A 14,230-nucleotide genomic window follows, 5' to 3' on the forward strand; every position below is an offset into this window, starting at 1 on the left:
CGGGGTCCCCACAGGGAACCTGCTTCTCCCTCTGCCTGTGTCTCTGCCTCTCTCTCTGTGTCTCTCATGAATAAATAAAATCTTAAAAAAAAAAAAAAAGCAGTACCTCCTAATCTTGTTATGTCAAGATTCTTAGAAAAATCTACTGAAAGATGTGGACTTTCTCTCACCTCTACCCCCAATCCCTCACTCATGAAAAATCTGTACATGCATGTATATAAAAACTTCATGAAATATTAGGAGATTCCCGAACTGACTCATGTCCATTTATTGACCCCATAGTAGGCAGTAAGCCCCAACATAAATGTTGGGTTAGGTGCACATCTGAAAGGTTTCCTTCTCTCCATACCTCGTCTTGGCCTGTGACCCCCCACATTACAACACCCCCCTCCTTTCTCAAGGTGTTTTGATGTCTTGATCAGTGTGAAATGCTAAGTTTTAAGATGGCGCCCATGACCTTCACTCCCTGGTGTGATTCCCACGTTCTATGACAAAAGGGAGATCATCTGGATGGGTTTAACCAAATATCATAAGCCCTTTAAAAGCAGAGAGTTTTCTACGGTTGGGTTTGGAAGAGGAAGTCAGGAGGGTCTACAGCATGACGAGTCCACTGTCATGCTTGAAGATGGAGGACATGGCATATGACAAGGAATGTGGATGGTCTCTTGTCAGAGAGCTGGCAACCAGCAAGGACATGGGGACCTCAGATCTACGGTTGCAAGGCATTGGATTCTGCCAATAACCTGAAGAGGCTTGAAGTGGGTTGTTCCCTAGACTCTCCAGGTAAGGGCCTGACCCAACCAACACCATGATGTTGGTCCTTAGGGTCCTGGGCAGAGAGCCCGGCTGCGTCTGTGGACTTTTGGCCTGTCACTGTGGGGTAATTAGTGGGTGTTGGTTTAAGGCTCTAGGTCTGTGGACAAATTACACACACAGGAAAACTAATACAATTAATTTGCATCTCCACACAGTTAGCTTCACTCTGTTGGATGTTTCTAAATCCAACTCATGTCCTCATGAAATTCCTAAAATGGCTACTTGCCCTCTAATCACTCCTGGTCTACACTGGGAGCTGCCTCAATGTCAAAACGTTAAAAGTTCCAGAGGTGGAAAGCACTGGGAATGGGAAACGTCAGGCCTTTGAGGGTGAATTTCCTGAGGTGAGGCCTCCACTCAGCCAGTGCCATGGCCGTCTGTGTGGGAGAAGGGGAAGAGAAACCCAGAAGGTTTCAGAGCACCTCCAGTTTGCACAAAAGATGTGGGAACCCCAGCCTGGAGTCTGGGAAGGGGCATAGAGGGTAATTAGAGTCTGTGTGAGGGCGGGTCTGATCCCAAAGGCCAAAAGCTAATCTCATAGAAGCACGGACTCTCCAGCAGCTGGGGAGAGACAGAGATGGCTCCAAAAAGCTTTCACCTCTGGCCTTCGGGGTGTGTGTATGGCATGGCCTTCCATGTGGCAGACAGGAGGAGTCATCTGCCTGGGTGCATTTGGGCTGGGCTCCTTCACACAGAGGCCACCCTCCTCCATCCTACCTCCTCCCCTCCTTTCCATCTGGAAGAGTGAGCAGGTTCAGCAAGGAATGGTATGTTCCAGCACAGAGAGGGAGCCTGCAGAGGTCTCCCCTCCTCTTGCCTCCCTTTACCCATAAAACACCCAGAGCCCTAACTTCCTGCCTTTGCTGATGAGAACCACTCATTTCTGGAACTAATCAGTTCTTTCTGCTTTAAAGAGATGGTGTCTTTTCTTGCTGGGGATGCTCTCATCAGGTCCTCCACTCCATCTTTTTCTTGGAAGGTGACCTCATGTGTCTGGGAGCCCAAGTCTGCCCTGAACAGGCAGGCATGAGCTTCTTTCTGTGGGTCCAGGGCCCAGGGCTGAAGTGCCTGGGGGCAGGAGCAAGGGTCTGTCCATAGCCGCTGCCCCCTGCCACTCCTCAGTGGGAAGTTCAGGAGGATCTCTGGGCTTTCTGCATGTGCTCTGCCCTCGTCTGTGGGCTTGGGAAGGAGTTTGTGGATTTGTGGCTTTGCCTGTAATCAAGAAATCTGCCTAGACCCACAGAATTTCTCCTCCCCGGCTGGGCCTGGGCCCCTTTTTGAAACCTGAAAAAGTACGGTAGTATCAGAGTGACATATACACACATGTGTGTGAACACGTGTCGGGTAAGATAAGCCTGGGTGTGATCGCAGAGATTAGAAGTGTGACTCTTTACAGTTCCCCCCATTTCAGTGAAGCAGGAAACCTGATACTCCAAGGATGAGGAGCAGGAGGGAGGGGAGGAAGGAGAGGGAGGAGGAGGAAGGGGAGGAGAGAGATGGAGGAGGGGTAAGGGGGATAGAGGGGCAGGGATGGGGGCAAGGAGGCAGAAGAGGGAGGGAAGGGGGAGGGAAAAGAAAGAGGGAGGAAGGAGAGGATGGAGGGGGATGGAGGAGGAGGGGGAGAGAGAAGGAGGAGGGAGGATGGGAAGGAGGGGGGAAGGAGAAGGAGGGAAAGGACCTGGGGCAGGGCTGAGGGGACCCTAGGCCTCCCAGGAAGTGGGTTCAGTCCTGGCAGTCTAGACATCTCGACCCCCTCTCGGACACAGCAGAAACCAGGGGGGATTTGCGTCTGGAGGTGGGGTTGGGGGAATGGTGTGCCCTGCACCCTCTCCCACCTCCCAGGACATAGCCCAGGAGGCTCACAGGTGAGAGGAAGCTATTTTAGAGGCACACCCTTCACCCCCAAACCCGTTTCTGGAGGGCCCTGATGCCCATTCTCCTTCTGGCGGGAGTCTCTACCCATTCCCCGATGAGCACCAGCCCCAGAACTCGCCATCCCGGGTTTTCGAGAGGGCCTCTGCCTCTTGCCCCTTCCAGAGAGAAGTCCCTTTGGCCAGGAACACCACCGCCCTAGCCCTCACCTGTGACAGAGACACAGTGTGGATGCTTGGGGCCAGGGCAGCTCGGCCAGGCTGCTCTGTAGTTCTCCAAGTTTCTCTTCCTGGGTGTTTCCAGAAAGGGGGCGTGGGGGTCCCGGGGAGGCTCTGTGGGAGGTTTGGGGGACCCAGCATGAAGCGCACACCAGCTTGCACTCAGTCACGGAGGCCAGAACTGCTATACCCTCCTGCAGAGGAGGGGCATCCAGCTTCTCCCACTCAAGCCCTGGGCCAGGTGAATCACCTGGAGGGCTTATTAAAAAGCTCAGGTGGGGGCACCTGGGTGGCTCAATGGATGAGCGTCTGCCTTCCGCTCAGGGTGTGATCCCAGGGTCCTGGGATGGAGTCCCACATAGGGTTCCCCGCAGGGAGCCTGCTTCTCCCTCTGCCTGTGTCTCTGCCTCTCTCTGTGTCTTTCATGAATAAAATAAAAATCGAAAGAAAGAAAAGAAAGAAAGAAAGAAAAGAAAGAAAGAAAGAAAGAAAGGAAGGAAGGAAGGAAAGGAAGAGGAAGGGAGGGGGAAAGAAGGAAGAGGAAAGGAAGAGGAAAGGAAAGGAAAGGAAAAAGAAGGAAGAAAGAAGAAAAGAAAAGAGCGAGCCCAGGTGACTGGGTCCCACCCTCCAGAGTTTGACTCTCTGGTCTGGGGCGGGGCCTGAACATTTGCATTTCTAATAAGCTCACAGGTGCCACTGTTGCTGTGCTCCTGTAAGGTGGTGTCTCCAGGTGTATAAAAATGAGGGCTACCTGCTGCCCCCAGTGCTCTCAGCGGGGATCCCGCAGACCCTCTGGATCTGCTCCGCTATCTGCTTTGGTGGAGAAGGAACAATGCTCCCACCTTCTGAGAAGCAGACTGGCTGAGGGAGCAAAAAAATTTTTTTTTTGTTTTTGAGTGATAGAGGAAAGAAGGGTCCTATGTACTCATCCTGCTGCTGGTCTATGTCCGTGTGCAAGCCCAAGGCCTAGGAGATGCCAGGCCTGAAGTTTGTTTTTCTAGTCCTCAGACTACCTCAGTGGCCAGCTTCAAGAGGGCGTGGTTTTCTCCCCTCGGTGGATTGTCTTCCCCGTGAATAAACCAAAAAGAGACAGAACTTAGAAACAATCATCTTACAGAATTTAATGCTCAGGGATGGGGATGGTTGGAGGCCTGATGGGGGACATAGCACAGGGTGTTCGCTAGCAGAACGACAAAAGGGGTCCCAGAAGGCTGGGCTGGGCTAATGGGACCACAAGCTCACCAGGAACTTAGTCTTTCTGAGTCGCTGTCTCAGAACATTCTAGAACTGCAGCCTTAAACCCGGATTTGCTGCTGTTCCTTCTTCCTCACCTCTGCCCAGATGTCTGACAGATCCTGGATAAATTGCTGGATCTAACAAGGCAAGAGGACCAGAGTTAGCCCGCCGGGCAACAGGCCACGCCATCCATCCCCAAACAGACCATGTCCCAGCCTTCACTGTGTGCCTTCCAGTCTGCTAAGCCTGATACTTCAACCAGAATAATCGTCAAATAAGGGAAAGTGGCCTCAAGAAGGCAGTCACAGGGATCCCTGGGTGGCACAGCGGTTTGGCGCCTGCCTTTGGCCCAGGGCGTGATCCTGGAGACCCGGGATCGAATCCCACGTCGGGCTCCCGGTGCATGGAGCCTGCTTCTCCCTCCTCCTGTGTCTCTGCCTCTCTCTATCTCTCTATGACTATCATAAATAAATAAAAATTTAAAAAAATTAAAAAAAAAAAAAAAAAGAAGGCAGTCACAGGGGGATCCCTGGGTGGCTCAGCAGTTTAGCATCTGCCTTTGGCCCAGGGCACTATCCTGGAGTCCCGGGATCGAGTTCCACGTCGGGCTCCCAGCATGGAGCCTGCTTCTCCCTCCTCCTGTGTCTCTGCCCCTCTCTCTCTGTGTCTCTCATGAATAAATAAATAAAATCTCAAAAAAAAAAAAAAGTTCTCAGACACCCACGCAAAGGGTTCTGTGGTCAAATTAGCTTCAGAAACATTATCTGCTTGGAAACTCAGAGCAGAACCATAGCAAAGACAGCAAAGTCCTGTGTGTGAAGACCACCTGACTTTGCTTCGCTGAGAGTTTTGCAAACGTATCAGCCCATGGACTCCTTCGATTCCACCACTGGAGATGTACCCACCTTTGGGGGTCCTAGGATTTGCCAAGCACAGTTTGGAAAGTGCTGCTTCGGACAGCTTGGGCTGGGCTGCGTTCAGGGCTAATGCCTGGCCTTCCGTGACACAGGACGTGGAATTCAAATATTCTCAGGCCTTTGGCAGAACCGTGTTTCCTAACTTGTACTGAGGCACCATGTTCCTCACTCTAGGGAAGTGGCTGCCTTCCAGAACCTGTGCTTGGATGTATCTTAGGGATGTTGTTGGGCACATCCTGCACTGGGAGTCTCCGCAGCCTCCTTGGGAGATTTCAATCAGACTGAAGCACTGGGAGACATTTGCTCTGAGCATATCTACATTTTCTCATGTCAGTACAGGAACCACGTGTTGCTTTTTCTTCTTGTTACCAGACGATGCACAACCAGCTACTGACTCTGTGGAGCTACTGTCCTTTACGATCCAAGAATCCACAGTGTGTATTTTTCACTTGGGCCTTGACATGAGGTTGCAACTCCGGTTTTCCCAGGTCCTTGGTTTTTCATTTTTTCAGCCTAGTTGATCATGCGTACGTCTGTCGATAGGCTCCCATCCTATGGCGATGGGGTGGGATATTTTAAAAATAACTTGAGCAACAGGAAGTGTTCTTGTAGCTACAGATGGAGGTTAAGAGGGAGTTAGCTCAAAATCTGCAGGGGATGGACTGGGAGCCAGGCTGTGGGCAGGGAATGCTTGGGCGGGTCAGGGAGCTGGAGGTGGCCACCTCCTGCCCCATCCTGCGTCACAATAGTTCAAGGCGAGGATCCACAAGTCCCTGAGACCCCAATACTGGAGACAGGGGTCTGCAGGGGCAATCCGATAATACAAATACATTATTTGTCTTTTTCTCTCTTGTTCTCTCATGAGTGTAGAGTGGCCTTTACCAGAGTGGGGTGTTTCCATGACATGGCTTTGTCACCACCAGGATGCATGCAGAAGCAGATGGGAGAACCCACCTGTTGTCCATGAAGCCAGCCATTAAGTGGATTTGCAAAAGTGCCCCTTGTCCCACAAAGTAATTTTTTGAAAATGTAGTTTTCCATCAAGCATGCTTCCTGTCGTCGTTGAAAAATGGATTATCTTTAATTTTTCTGTTGGAGTTTCTAACATGGTAAATATCAACAGCATAAGTCATACAAACAAAAGCTCTTGGTGGGGGTGGGTGTTTGCTCTTCAGTAAATTTTAAGAGTGTACAGGCCTCCTGATAGCAAAAAGTTTGAGGATTGCTCAACTTGTGGAACAAGTTTCTTATTAATCGCCTTCCACTGTCAATAGTTCTGCTCTACATACTTGGAGCTGCAGGCTGATTGTCTGGTTTGGGGAAATCCCTCTTCTGGGCTGCTCAGTGGGTAATATCCTTTACATTTCGTGAGCTTTGGTTTTTTTTATTTTTAAGAAAGATTTATTTATTTATTTGAGAGAGGGAGAGAGCACAAGTGTGCAAGCGGGGGGCGGGGGGAGAGGCAGAGGGAGAGGGAGAGAGAGAATCTCAAGCATACCCCGCACTGAGCGCAGAGCCTGACACGGGGCTGGACCTCATGACCCTGTGATCACAACCCCATCTGAAATCAAGTATTTGACGCTTAACTCTGAGCCACCCAGGTGTCCCCATGTTTTACTTTCTTGTTGTTGTCAAACAGGTGAAGTACCTTCCCGTCATCCATGGCTTTTATTGGCTTGTGTTTCATATTTATTCGCTGCTTAGTGAGCACCTACTGTGTCCCAAGCACTGTTCTAGACACGGAGACACAGTTAGAAACAAGACAATGACAAATCTCAGCCTTCTGGAGCTCACATTCTGTAATTTCACAGCAGAGCCCCGGGCTTTTGCCAAAGGAATGAAGAATTAGTCATGGTTCTCCACATGTCACGAGAAGCATGGCTAATGCATCTGCCTGTACGGAGTTGCCCAAACTGTGGGATATGTGCACCTGTGGTCAGAAGTGAGATGGTTTGGGGTCGTGCATGTGTATAGCATCAAACAGCTTTGAATCATATGGTGAGAAGGTTTATTTTGGTTATTTCCTTTAAGTTACTACTAAAGTTGCTGATTTTCCCTCCCACCTCACTCCCCATTTTTCTCTTTTCCCAAAGAGTGGGCCTCGGACACGAGCCTTCAGCCTCTCTCCAGAAGTCAGTAGGGCTGTTTGGCACAAGGACTGGATTTAACAATGGGTCCCTGCTACTGCCCATGTTGAGTGCAGTCAAGAGGGTCTTAGCGCTTACGCGGTGGTTCTCCAAGGGCAGAACCCAGACCAGCACCATCACCTGGGAACTTGTTGAAAAATGGGAATTTGTGGGTTCTCATCTCAGACCTACTAAGTCAGACACTCTGGAGGTGGGGCTCGACAACACTTTCCAGCCCCGAGGTGACTCCGATCCTTGTTAAATTCAAGAATTTAATTTAACTCTGGGGGGTTCATTCTTCCCAGCTGGGCCGATGGCCAATTGTTGTGGCTCAGTAGACCCGGGGGGGGGCTGCGCCCCCTCTTACCATGTCCAGCTGTTTGTGTGTGTCCTCCAGGGACACAGTGGTGGTCTCCTTCAGCTGCTTGCTCACGATCTGGAAAAGGTTCAGTGTGGCCATCTTAATGGTGCCAAGCAAGAGGGTCTTCTTGGCTGCAGTGTTCTGGATGTGTGCCCAGCGAGATTCCTGTGGAGCGGGTGGGGCCGGGACGTGAGCAGGGGACATAGGTGTGTGTGCATGCGTGCCATCGTTGTCCCCTCCCCCCGCCCCGCCCTGGAGCCCCCAGCCCCCCTGGGCCCCTGTGCTCACCCAGATGATGACATCACTGCGGGCTCGGTCGAAGCGCATCTGTAGACGTGCCAGCTCGTTGTTGTGCTGCAGGATCTCGTCATCTTTCTCCTCCATGTAGCGCGCCAGCCTCGCCTTGGCCCGCTCGATCTTCTCCTGGCCCTCCTGCGCTGACTGCATGAGGTCCTGGTGCATGCTTACCAGCGTCTTGTAGCGTGAAATCACCTCATGGATCTCCTCGAACTGCAGAGGGGAGGGGGAGCTCCGCTCACTGCACTGCTGCCCCCCACCCCCTGGGGCTGATGAAGGACCACCCCCTGCGACTCCCTGCTGAGATGCCTCTGCCTAGCCTAGCTTGGAGACCCTATTCCAAAGTCGAAGGATACTGGTGTCCACCTGTTCACCCTCCTGGGTTAGTATGGCCATGGGACGTGTGTTCCGGGCAGGTACAGCTGGAGCTGGGGTCCTCGGTGGGCATGTTGGGGGTCACCTGGGAGCTTTAAAAAGGACACAAGTCTGGCTCTACCTCCAAGAGATTTATTTTAATAAAGAGGTTGGAGGTGGTCCCTGGTGCCTGAATTTTCCAAAAAGATCCCCTCGGGGCACTGTGTGACTTAGGTCGTGATCCCGGGGTCCTGGGATCGAGTCCCCCATTGGGCTTCCTGCAGGGAGCCTGCTTCTCCCTCTGCCTGTGTCTCTGCTTCTCTCTCTCTCTGTCTCTCGTGCATGCATAAATAAATTAAAAAAAAAAAAACTTTTTAAAGGCCCCCCTTGCCCCAGGTGATTCTAGAGGACTGCTGGCTGGAGTTTGGGGTTTGGGGGTTGAGGAGCTGCATGAGACATCTCCTAAGGAAATAATTACATCCAACAAGAATGTACAGAGAACCACTTATAGGCCATGCCATAAGCTCAGTGCTAGGGACAGAGCAGGAGATAAGAAAGCCAGACACTACCCTTGGGGTGGTGTGGAGGGAGGACAGACAGGGAAAGAGTTATAACACAGACTGATAAGCCCTATCTATGATGGGGTGGGGCTGGTCCGACCCTGGTGACATCTTCAGCATAAGGCTTTCTGGTATTTGTTCACGTTCGTTGAGGTCCCCCTCTGGTGGGGGCTGTAGACGGTGCCAGCGGGACAGGTGGCCTGCCAGGTCCGGAGCCACGACACTCTGACCTGACCTCGCAGGCCGGGCACCCTCCCTCTGTAGAGGGTGGTGTGAGCGCCAGTTCCAGGACACCAACTCACCTCCCCAGGGGTTGATCAAAGTGTGCCTTCCAGCCACCCAGGGGACACTCCCTGAGTGCTCGCTGCATCTCCTGCCATTCCCAGTGATAGACTGGCGTTCCCGGAACGGCCCTCCTGGCCTTTCCATGGATATGCTCCTGCGGGGAAGGGCCACCCACGGAGGAGCTGGGAACAGCCAGGAAAGGCTTCCCGGCAGGAGAGAAAGGATGCTGAAATGAGACCAGAGGTATGAACCGAAGCTGGCCAGCCAAAGACAGGTGGGGGAAGGTGAGGACAGGTAGAGGGAGCAGCCCAGGTAGAGGGAGCAGCCCGTCTACAGATGACCGTGCGTGTGGTGAATTCAAGATGCCCAGGAGAGCTTAATATGAATAGCCTGCATTCAAGATGGGGAGAGACAGATCCACCTGGAGGAAGTAGAAAAAAATGCCCAGTCACCCCTGAGGAGGAGTGTAGAGTCCTCTGTTAAAGGATTTTAGGAAGCAGGGGTGCCTGAGTGGCTCAGCAGTTGAGCATCTGCCTTTGGCTCAGGGTGTGATCCCTGGGATCCTGGGATCGAGTCTCCGCAGGGAGCCTGCGTCTTCCTCTGCCTGTGTCTCTGCCTCTCTCTCTGTGTCTCTCATGAAAAAATCAATAAATAATCTTAAAAAAAAAAAAAAAAAGAAGGAAAGAGAGAGGAAGAGGGGTGAGGGATCACACTGGCTGTCGACCGTGGGACAGGCTGGCGGCCAGGAATAAGGCAGCATTGAACTCCGGATGAGGTACATCGGGGGTCTGGATGAGGAAAGGGCAGGGGCCGAATTCCAGAAATACTTAGGAGGCAGAATAGACCAGATCTGCTGATTGATGGCTGCAGGGAGGGAGGAGGAGGAGGCAGCTAGGATGAGGCCTGGGTTCGGGTTCGGGGCCTGGCTGTGGGTGGGAAGGCCACGCCAGGGGCAGGACTGGCCTCCGCGGCCAGGAAGCTGATGAACTGAGCTGGGGACTCCAGACCGCGGGCGGAAGGGGCATGAAGCTCAGAGCCAGACTCAGGCCAAGCTCCACGGTCATGAGACGCACCTTTTCGCAGGTCTGAATCTGAGTCCTGTCTTATCATTTACTTGCTGCTTTGATACGTGGTCTCCCTGGCTTGCCCCGCCCCATTATGAGTGGACCATGTGGGTGCAACAGGTAGTATCTTAGCACAGATGACCTAACACAGATTTGGGCCCCATATACGCTAGAACACACATTAGTTCCATATGGAAACTGCTGGAACTTCAGAAAGCTGTCCATCCTCCCACCCCTGGCACCTGATCAACACCCCGCACCTGGCTCCCCCGGTAAGGGTCCCTGCCTGCTGTGGTCACACGGGGACGTGAGAGGCATCCGGGGGAGGCCCCAAGAGTTGCCCAGGGAGAAAAGTGCACAGTGAGGGACCGCTCACCTCTGAGTTCTCCACCACCTTCTCCAGGTACTTGTTGAAAATGGAGTAGTCCTGCAGCTTGATGCTCAGCTTCTGGTGCTCCAGCCTCAGGGCCGCCATCTCCTGCTTGGCCTTGGCCAGCTCGCGCACCCGCTGTCTCTTCAGCTCCCGCTCCTTGTTGGCTTTCTTCAGGGCACGGATCCGTTTCTGGTCGTTCTCCTGGGGCGGAAGAGGTGGCACCGGTGGGACGCTGGCCCTGTCCTCCCCTCGGTCTGCCCGGGAAGGCAGGGATCACTGGGCCAGGAGGCCTGAATTTTCTCCCGATTTGGTACATGGGACCGAAATTTCTCCAACTGCAGAAGTGAGAGGCTCGAGCCCCTCTTTTTCAAGAGCTGGGGCAACAGTGCTCCAGCCCCAGGGAGGGGGGACAGGAGGCAGCCCTGCAGGGCAAGGGCCACTCCGGAGAACCCATTCCCATGGCTCAGACTGGCATCAGGCTGAGGCCGCAGCAGGTGGTACAGGTGACTGATGTCTTCAAAGAAAGACACCAGGCTCAGCTCCGGCAACCAGACTGACACCTCGTTCTCCTTCATTCTGCAAAGTCCTTCCCGCATGGTCAGGGGGCACGTGCACCCCTCACCGTGCACTCGTGTGGCGCCTCTTCCTCTTCAAGGGCTCTAGTGATGCCACACTGATAGAGGACCCTTGGAGGCAGGGGGAGAAGGCACAGGGAGGATTTGCTCTGTGCCCCAGGAGCCCAGGAGAGAACCAAAGATCCCCTAAACCAGCGGCTTTCAAGTCCAATTATGTGTCACAACCCCCTGGGGAGCTTTTGTAAAATTCAGTTGCTGGCACCCATCCCTACCCCAAGGCCTGCTGAAAGCAAAGAGAGACTCTTGGGGGGTCCGTATTTGGACCAGTTTTCCAGGATTTCCAGGCTGCTGGGCCTCTGGCAGCTGTTGGAGAAGCTCTCACCCCCCATCTCCTGCCGCTCCGCACATGCTCCACTACTTTTCTCCGAAGGCTCGGGCCCCTGGAGAACGTGCTAGGCCGTACTAGGCCCGTCAGCTTCCTCTCCCACCTGGAGTAGGTGCAGACTGAGACAGGCACTGTTAAGAGTATGCTCCCTGCCCCGGGGCAGAGGCCAGGGACACCCCACCCCACCCCCCGGAGCTGGGCCAGGCCCTTCAGGCTCTATCAGGGCCAGCGGGAGCCGGTCTAGAGAAATCTGGATGGTCAAATCGCTCTGCTAAGGCCTGATAGAGAGTTGTCTCTGGCTGGACTCTGGTGCCTGGTCCTTCCACCAACCCCTGCCTGGACCCTCAGTGCAAGGGCAGAGGGGTGGGGGGGGGTGTGTGCCCGGGACTGAAACCCTGTCTGATTCATCTTTGTACCCCCGCCTGCCGAGCCCTGACAGTGGCAGGTGCATTCACTTGTCATCCTCCACCCATGCCTTCAGTCCCCAGAGACACTGTAGGTGCCAGGCACAGGCAAGAAGATGGGGAAGCGCAGTCTAGAAGGGCTCAAAGCGACAGGGAGACAGGAAATGGCAAACAGTGATGAGCGGGGACTTAAGAGAAGCCCCAGGCCTTGCTGAACAGTGAAGAGATGCTAACTCAGGGTAAGGAGTCAGTAAAAGCAAGGAGGGGGTAGGAAGGAGGGGGAGGGAGAAGGGGAGGGAAAGGGGGGAGGGGGAAGGAGACAGGTGGATAGAAAGAGAAAGGGGAGAGAGAGAGGAGGGGGGAGGAGAGAGGAGGGGCTATCTGCAGGGTGGGGGCCCCTCATACCTGGATGAACTGCTCAAACTTCTGGATGTGGGCCTTCAGCTGAGCCTCCTTGATGCCCAGCTCCTCCCAGCGCAGGTTCAGCGTTTCCATCCTGCGCTGAAACGTCTTGGGGCAGGGGGAGCGGAGAGGTCAGGGGGCCCCCTGCACCTCTGCCCCCAGGCCGCCCACTTTCCACCTCACCCCGGCTTCAGAGCAGGGCGTCCCGGGACCCTGCTGCCTCCAAGGCTCAGATCCTTTTTCTCTCCCCAGAGAGAACACAGAAGCTTCACCCAGGATCCCCCCACTCCAGCCACTGCCACCCATGAACTGGGAGGCTCCAGGGGGGCCCTTCCCTCACTGCACTCCTGAGTCCCCACCTCCTTCTTCTGCTCCATGGCTCGGTGCATGATCTTGGCCTCCTTCTTCTTCTCCAGGAGCCGGATGGATGGGGACTCCAACTGCTCATCAATGTTGGGGAACTTCCTGCGCAGGTGAGAGAGCAGGTGGGTTCTGAGCACCCCGGGGAGAGGAGGCGAGGGGCCCCATCCCCCCATCCCCCACGTGAGGGAGAGCGGTGGCATGGGGAGGGCTGGGTTGGCATCCTGGGAGCACCCCAGGGCTGGGGGTGAGGGTGGCGGCAGTGGATTGGTGCTGGGGTGAGGAGGCAGGTGCTTTGGGGTATGGGGTTATGGGGGGGAGAGGGGACAGGCTGGGAGCGGGCTGTGGGAGGCCCCAGCCCTGAGACACTCACTGCAGCAGTTGTAACAGGCGCTCCCCATACTGCAGCCGAAAGTACTCAGCGAGGTCCTCCTCCTCCATGATGCCCAGGCTCATGGTGCTGCTGGCCTAGTGGTGCCCCAGCACCGGGTCCCCGCAGTCACACGGTGGCCCAGGGGTGTGGCTGGGCTCTCACTTCTCCCTTCCTCCTGCTTCGCAGGGTCCCACGGAGGATGGGGGGTCTGAGGGCCTCGGGAAAGGCAAAGGCGGCTGGAGGCTGGGATCCCTGCTCAGGATGATGTGGTGGGAAGTGAAGGGAGATCTGGTTACCTGGCAACCGGCATCCTGGTTCTGTGGACCAGCTGTGGAACCCGGCTTTGCTCTCTGACCCTTGTCCCCGCTGACCCTGGGCCTGCTGGAATCCTGGCTCTGCTCCTGCATTTCCACCCCCCTCCCCACCCTCACCCCAGGAACCCCCGGGAGAAGCTGGGCCTGATGAGATGCTGGCATCCAGGCCTGGGAGGTCAGGGTGTGGGTGCCCATGGCCCAAGAAGGGGGGCTTTGGTGGAAGGCTGTCCTGGGCGGATCAGGGGTGTGTGTGAGGGTGAGCCAGGGGCGGGGATGGGACAGATGGCCCACAAGACAAGGAGGCAGGGTGGGAGGGGGCCGAGCTTGAGAACCAGATGGGGGGCGAGGGAGGCGCGTGGAGATAGGCTGAGAGGCTGGTTCCGGAGAGGCCGCCGCCCCCAGGGACGTGGAGGGGGCCAACCCAGGGCCAGTGCCACCAAAATAGGAAGAAAAGCCACACCCTGGGGCGTGTCCGGCCCATATTGACACGTGTCCCTCATGAGGGCTGCCTCCTTGGATCCCATCAGCGGCCTGTGCATAAGTTCATGGGGGTGGGGGTGTCCAGACTCGAGGCCCCATGGGAGGTGGGCGCCCAGGAGTCGCGGATGGGGTGAGGGGAGGGTGACGCCGGCGGCCTCCCTCCCGTCGCTGCCGCGGGACACCGGCTCCCGGCTGCTCGCCGTCCCCTCCGTCCCCCGCCGGCGCGGCCGCTCCGGGTCCGGGGCGGGGTTCCCTCTCGGCCCGGGCGGCTCCGGGAGCGGGGAGCAGGGAAGCCCACCCGGGGCATCGCCGGTCCTCTGGCGCCCCCTGCTGGCCCCCGACGGGCCCCGAGGGGGAGGCGCGGTTGGGGGCGCTGCCCCGCATCCCCCTCCACCCCCAGTCCCTTCTCCCCAGCCCCGCTCTGGAGCCCGCCGGTGCCCCCGGGGCCAGGGGAGGGC

The 14,230-nt window shown here is 55.5% G+C and overlaps 1 protein-coding gene across 1 annotated transcript; it reads right to left on the bottom strand.

The window, feature by feature from the left end:
* Positions 1–4,002: 4,002 nt before the first annotated feature.
* Positions 4,003–13,636, bottom strand: CCDC42 (coiled-coil domain containing 42). Its single transcript, XM_026005489.2, has 7 exons — positions 12,979–13,636; positions 12,605–12,710; positions 12,249–12,353; positions 10,483–10,680; positions 7,835–8,056; positions 7,553–7,711; positions 4,003–4,279 (listed from the first exon to the last, which is right to left on the bottom strand). Exons 1-7 carry the CDS (start codon positions 13,059–13,061, stop codon positions 4,202–4,204), a joined length of 951 nt encoding a protein of 316 aa, XP_025861274.1. The 5' UTR covers positions 13,062–13,636; the 3' UTR covers positions 4,003–4,201.
* Positions 13,637–14,230: the final 594 nt, after the last annotated feature.

Source organism: Vulpes vulpes, chromosome 12 (genome assembly GCF_048418805.1).
Source record: "Vulpes vulpes isolate BD-2025 chromosome 12, VulVul3, whole genome shotgun sequence".
Taxonomy (NCBI): Eukaryota; Metazoa; Chordata; class Mammalia; order Carnivora; family Canidae; genus Vulpes; species Vulpes vulpes.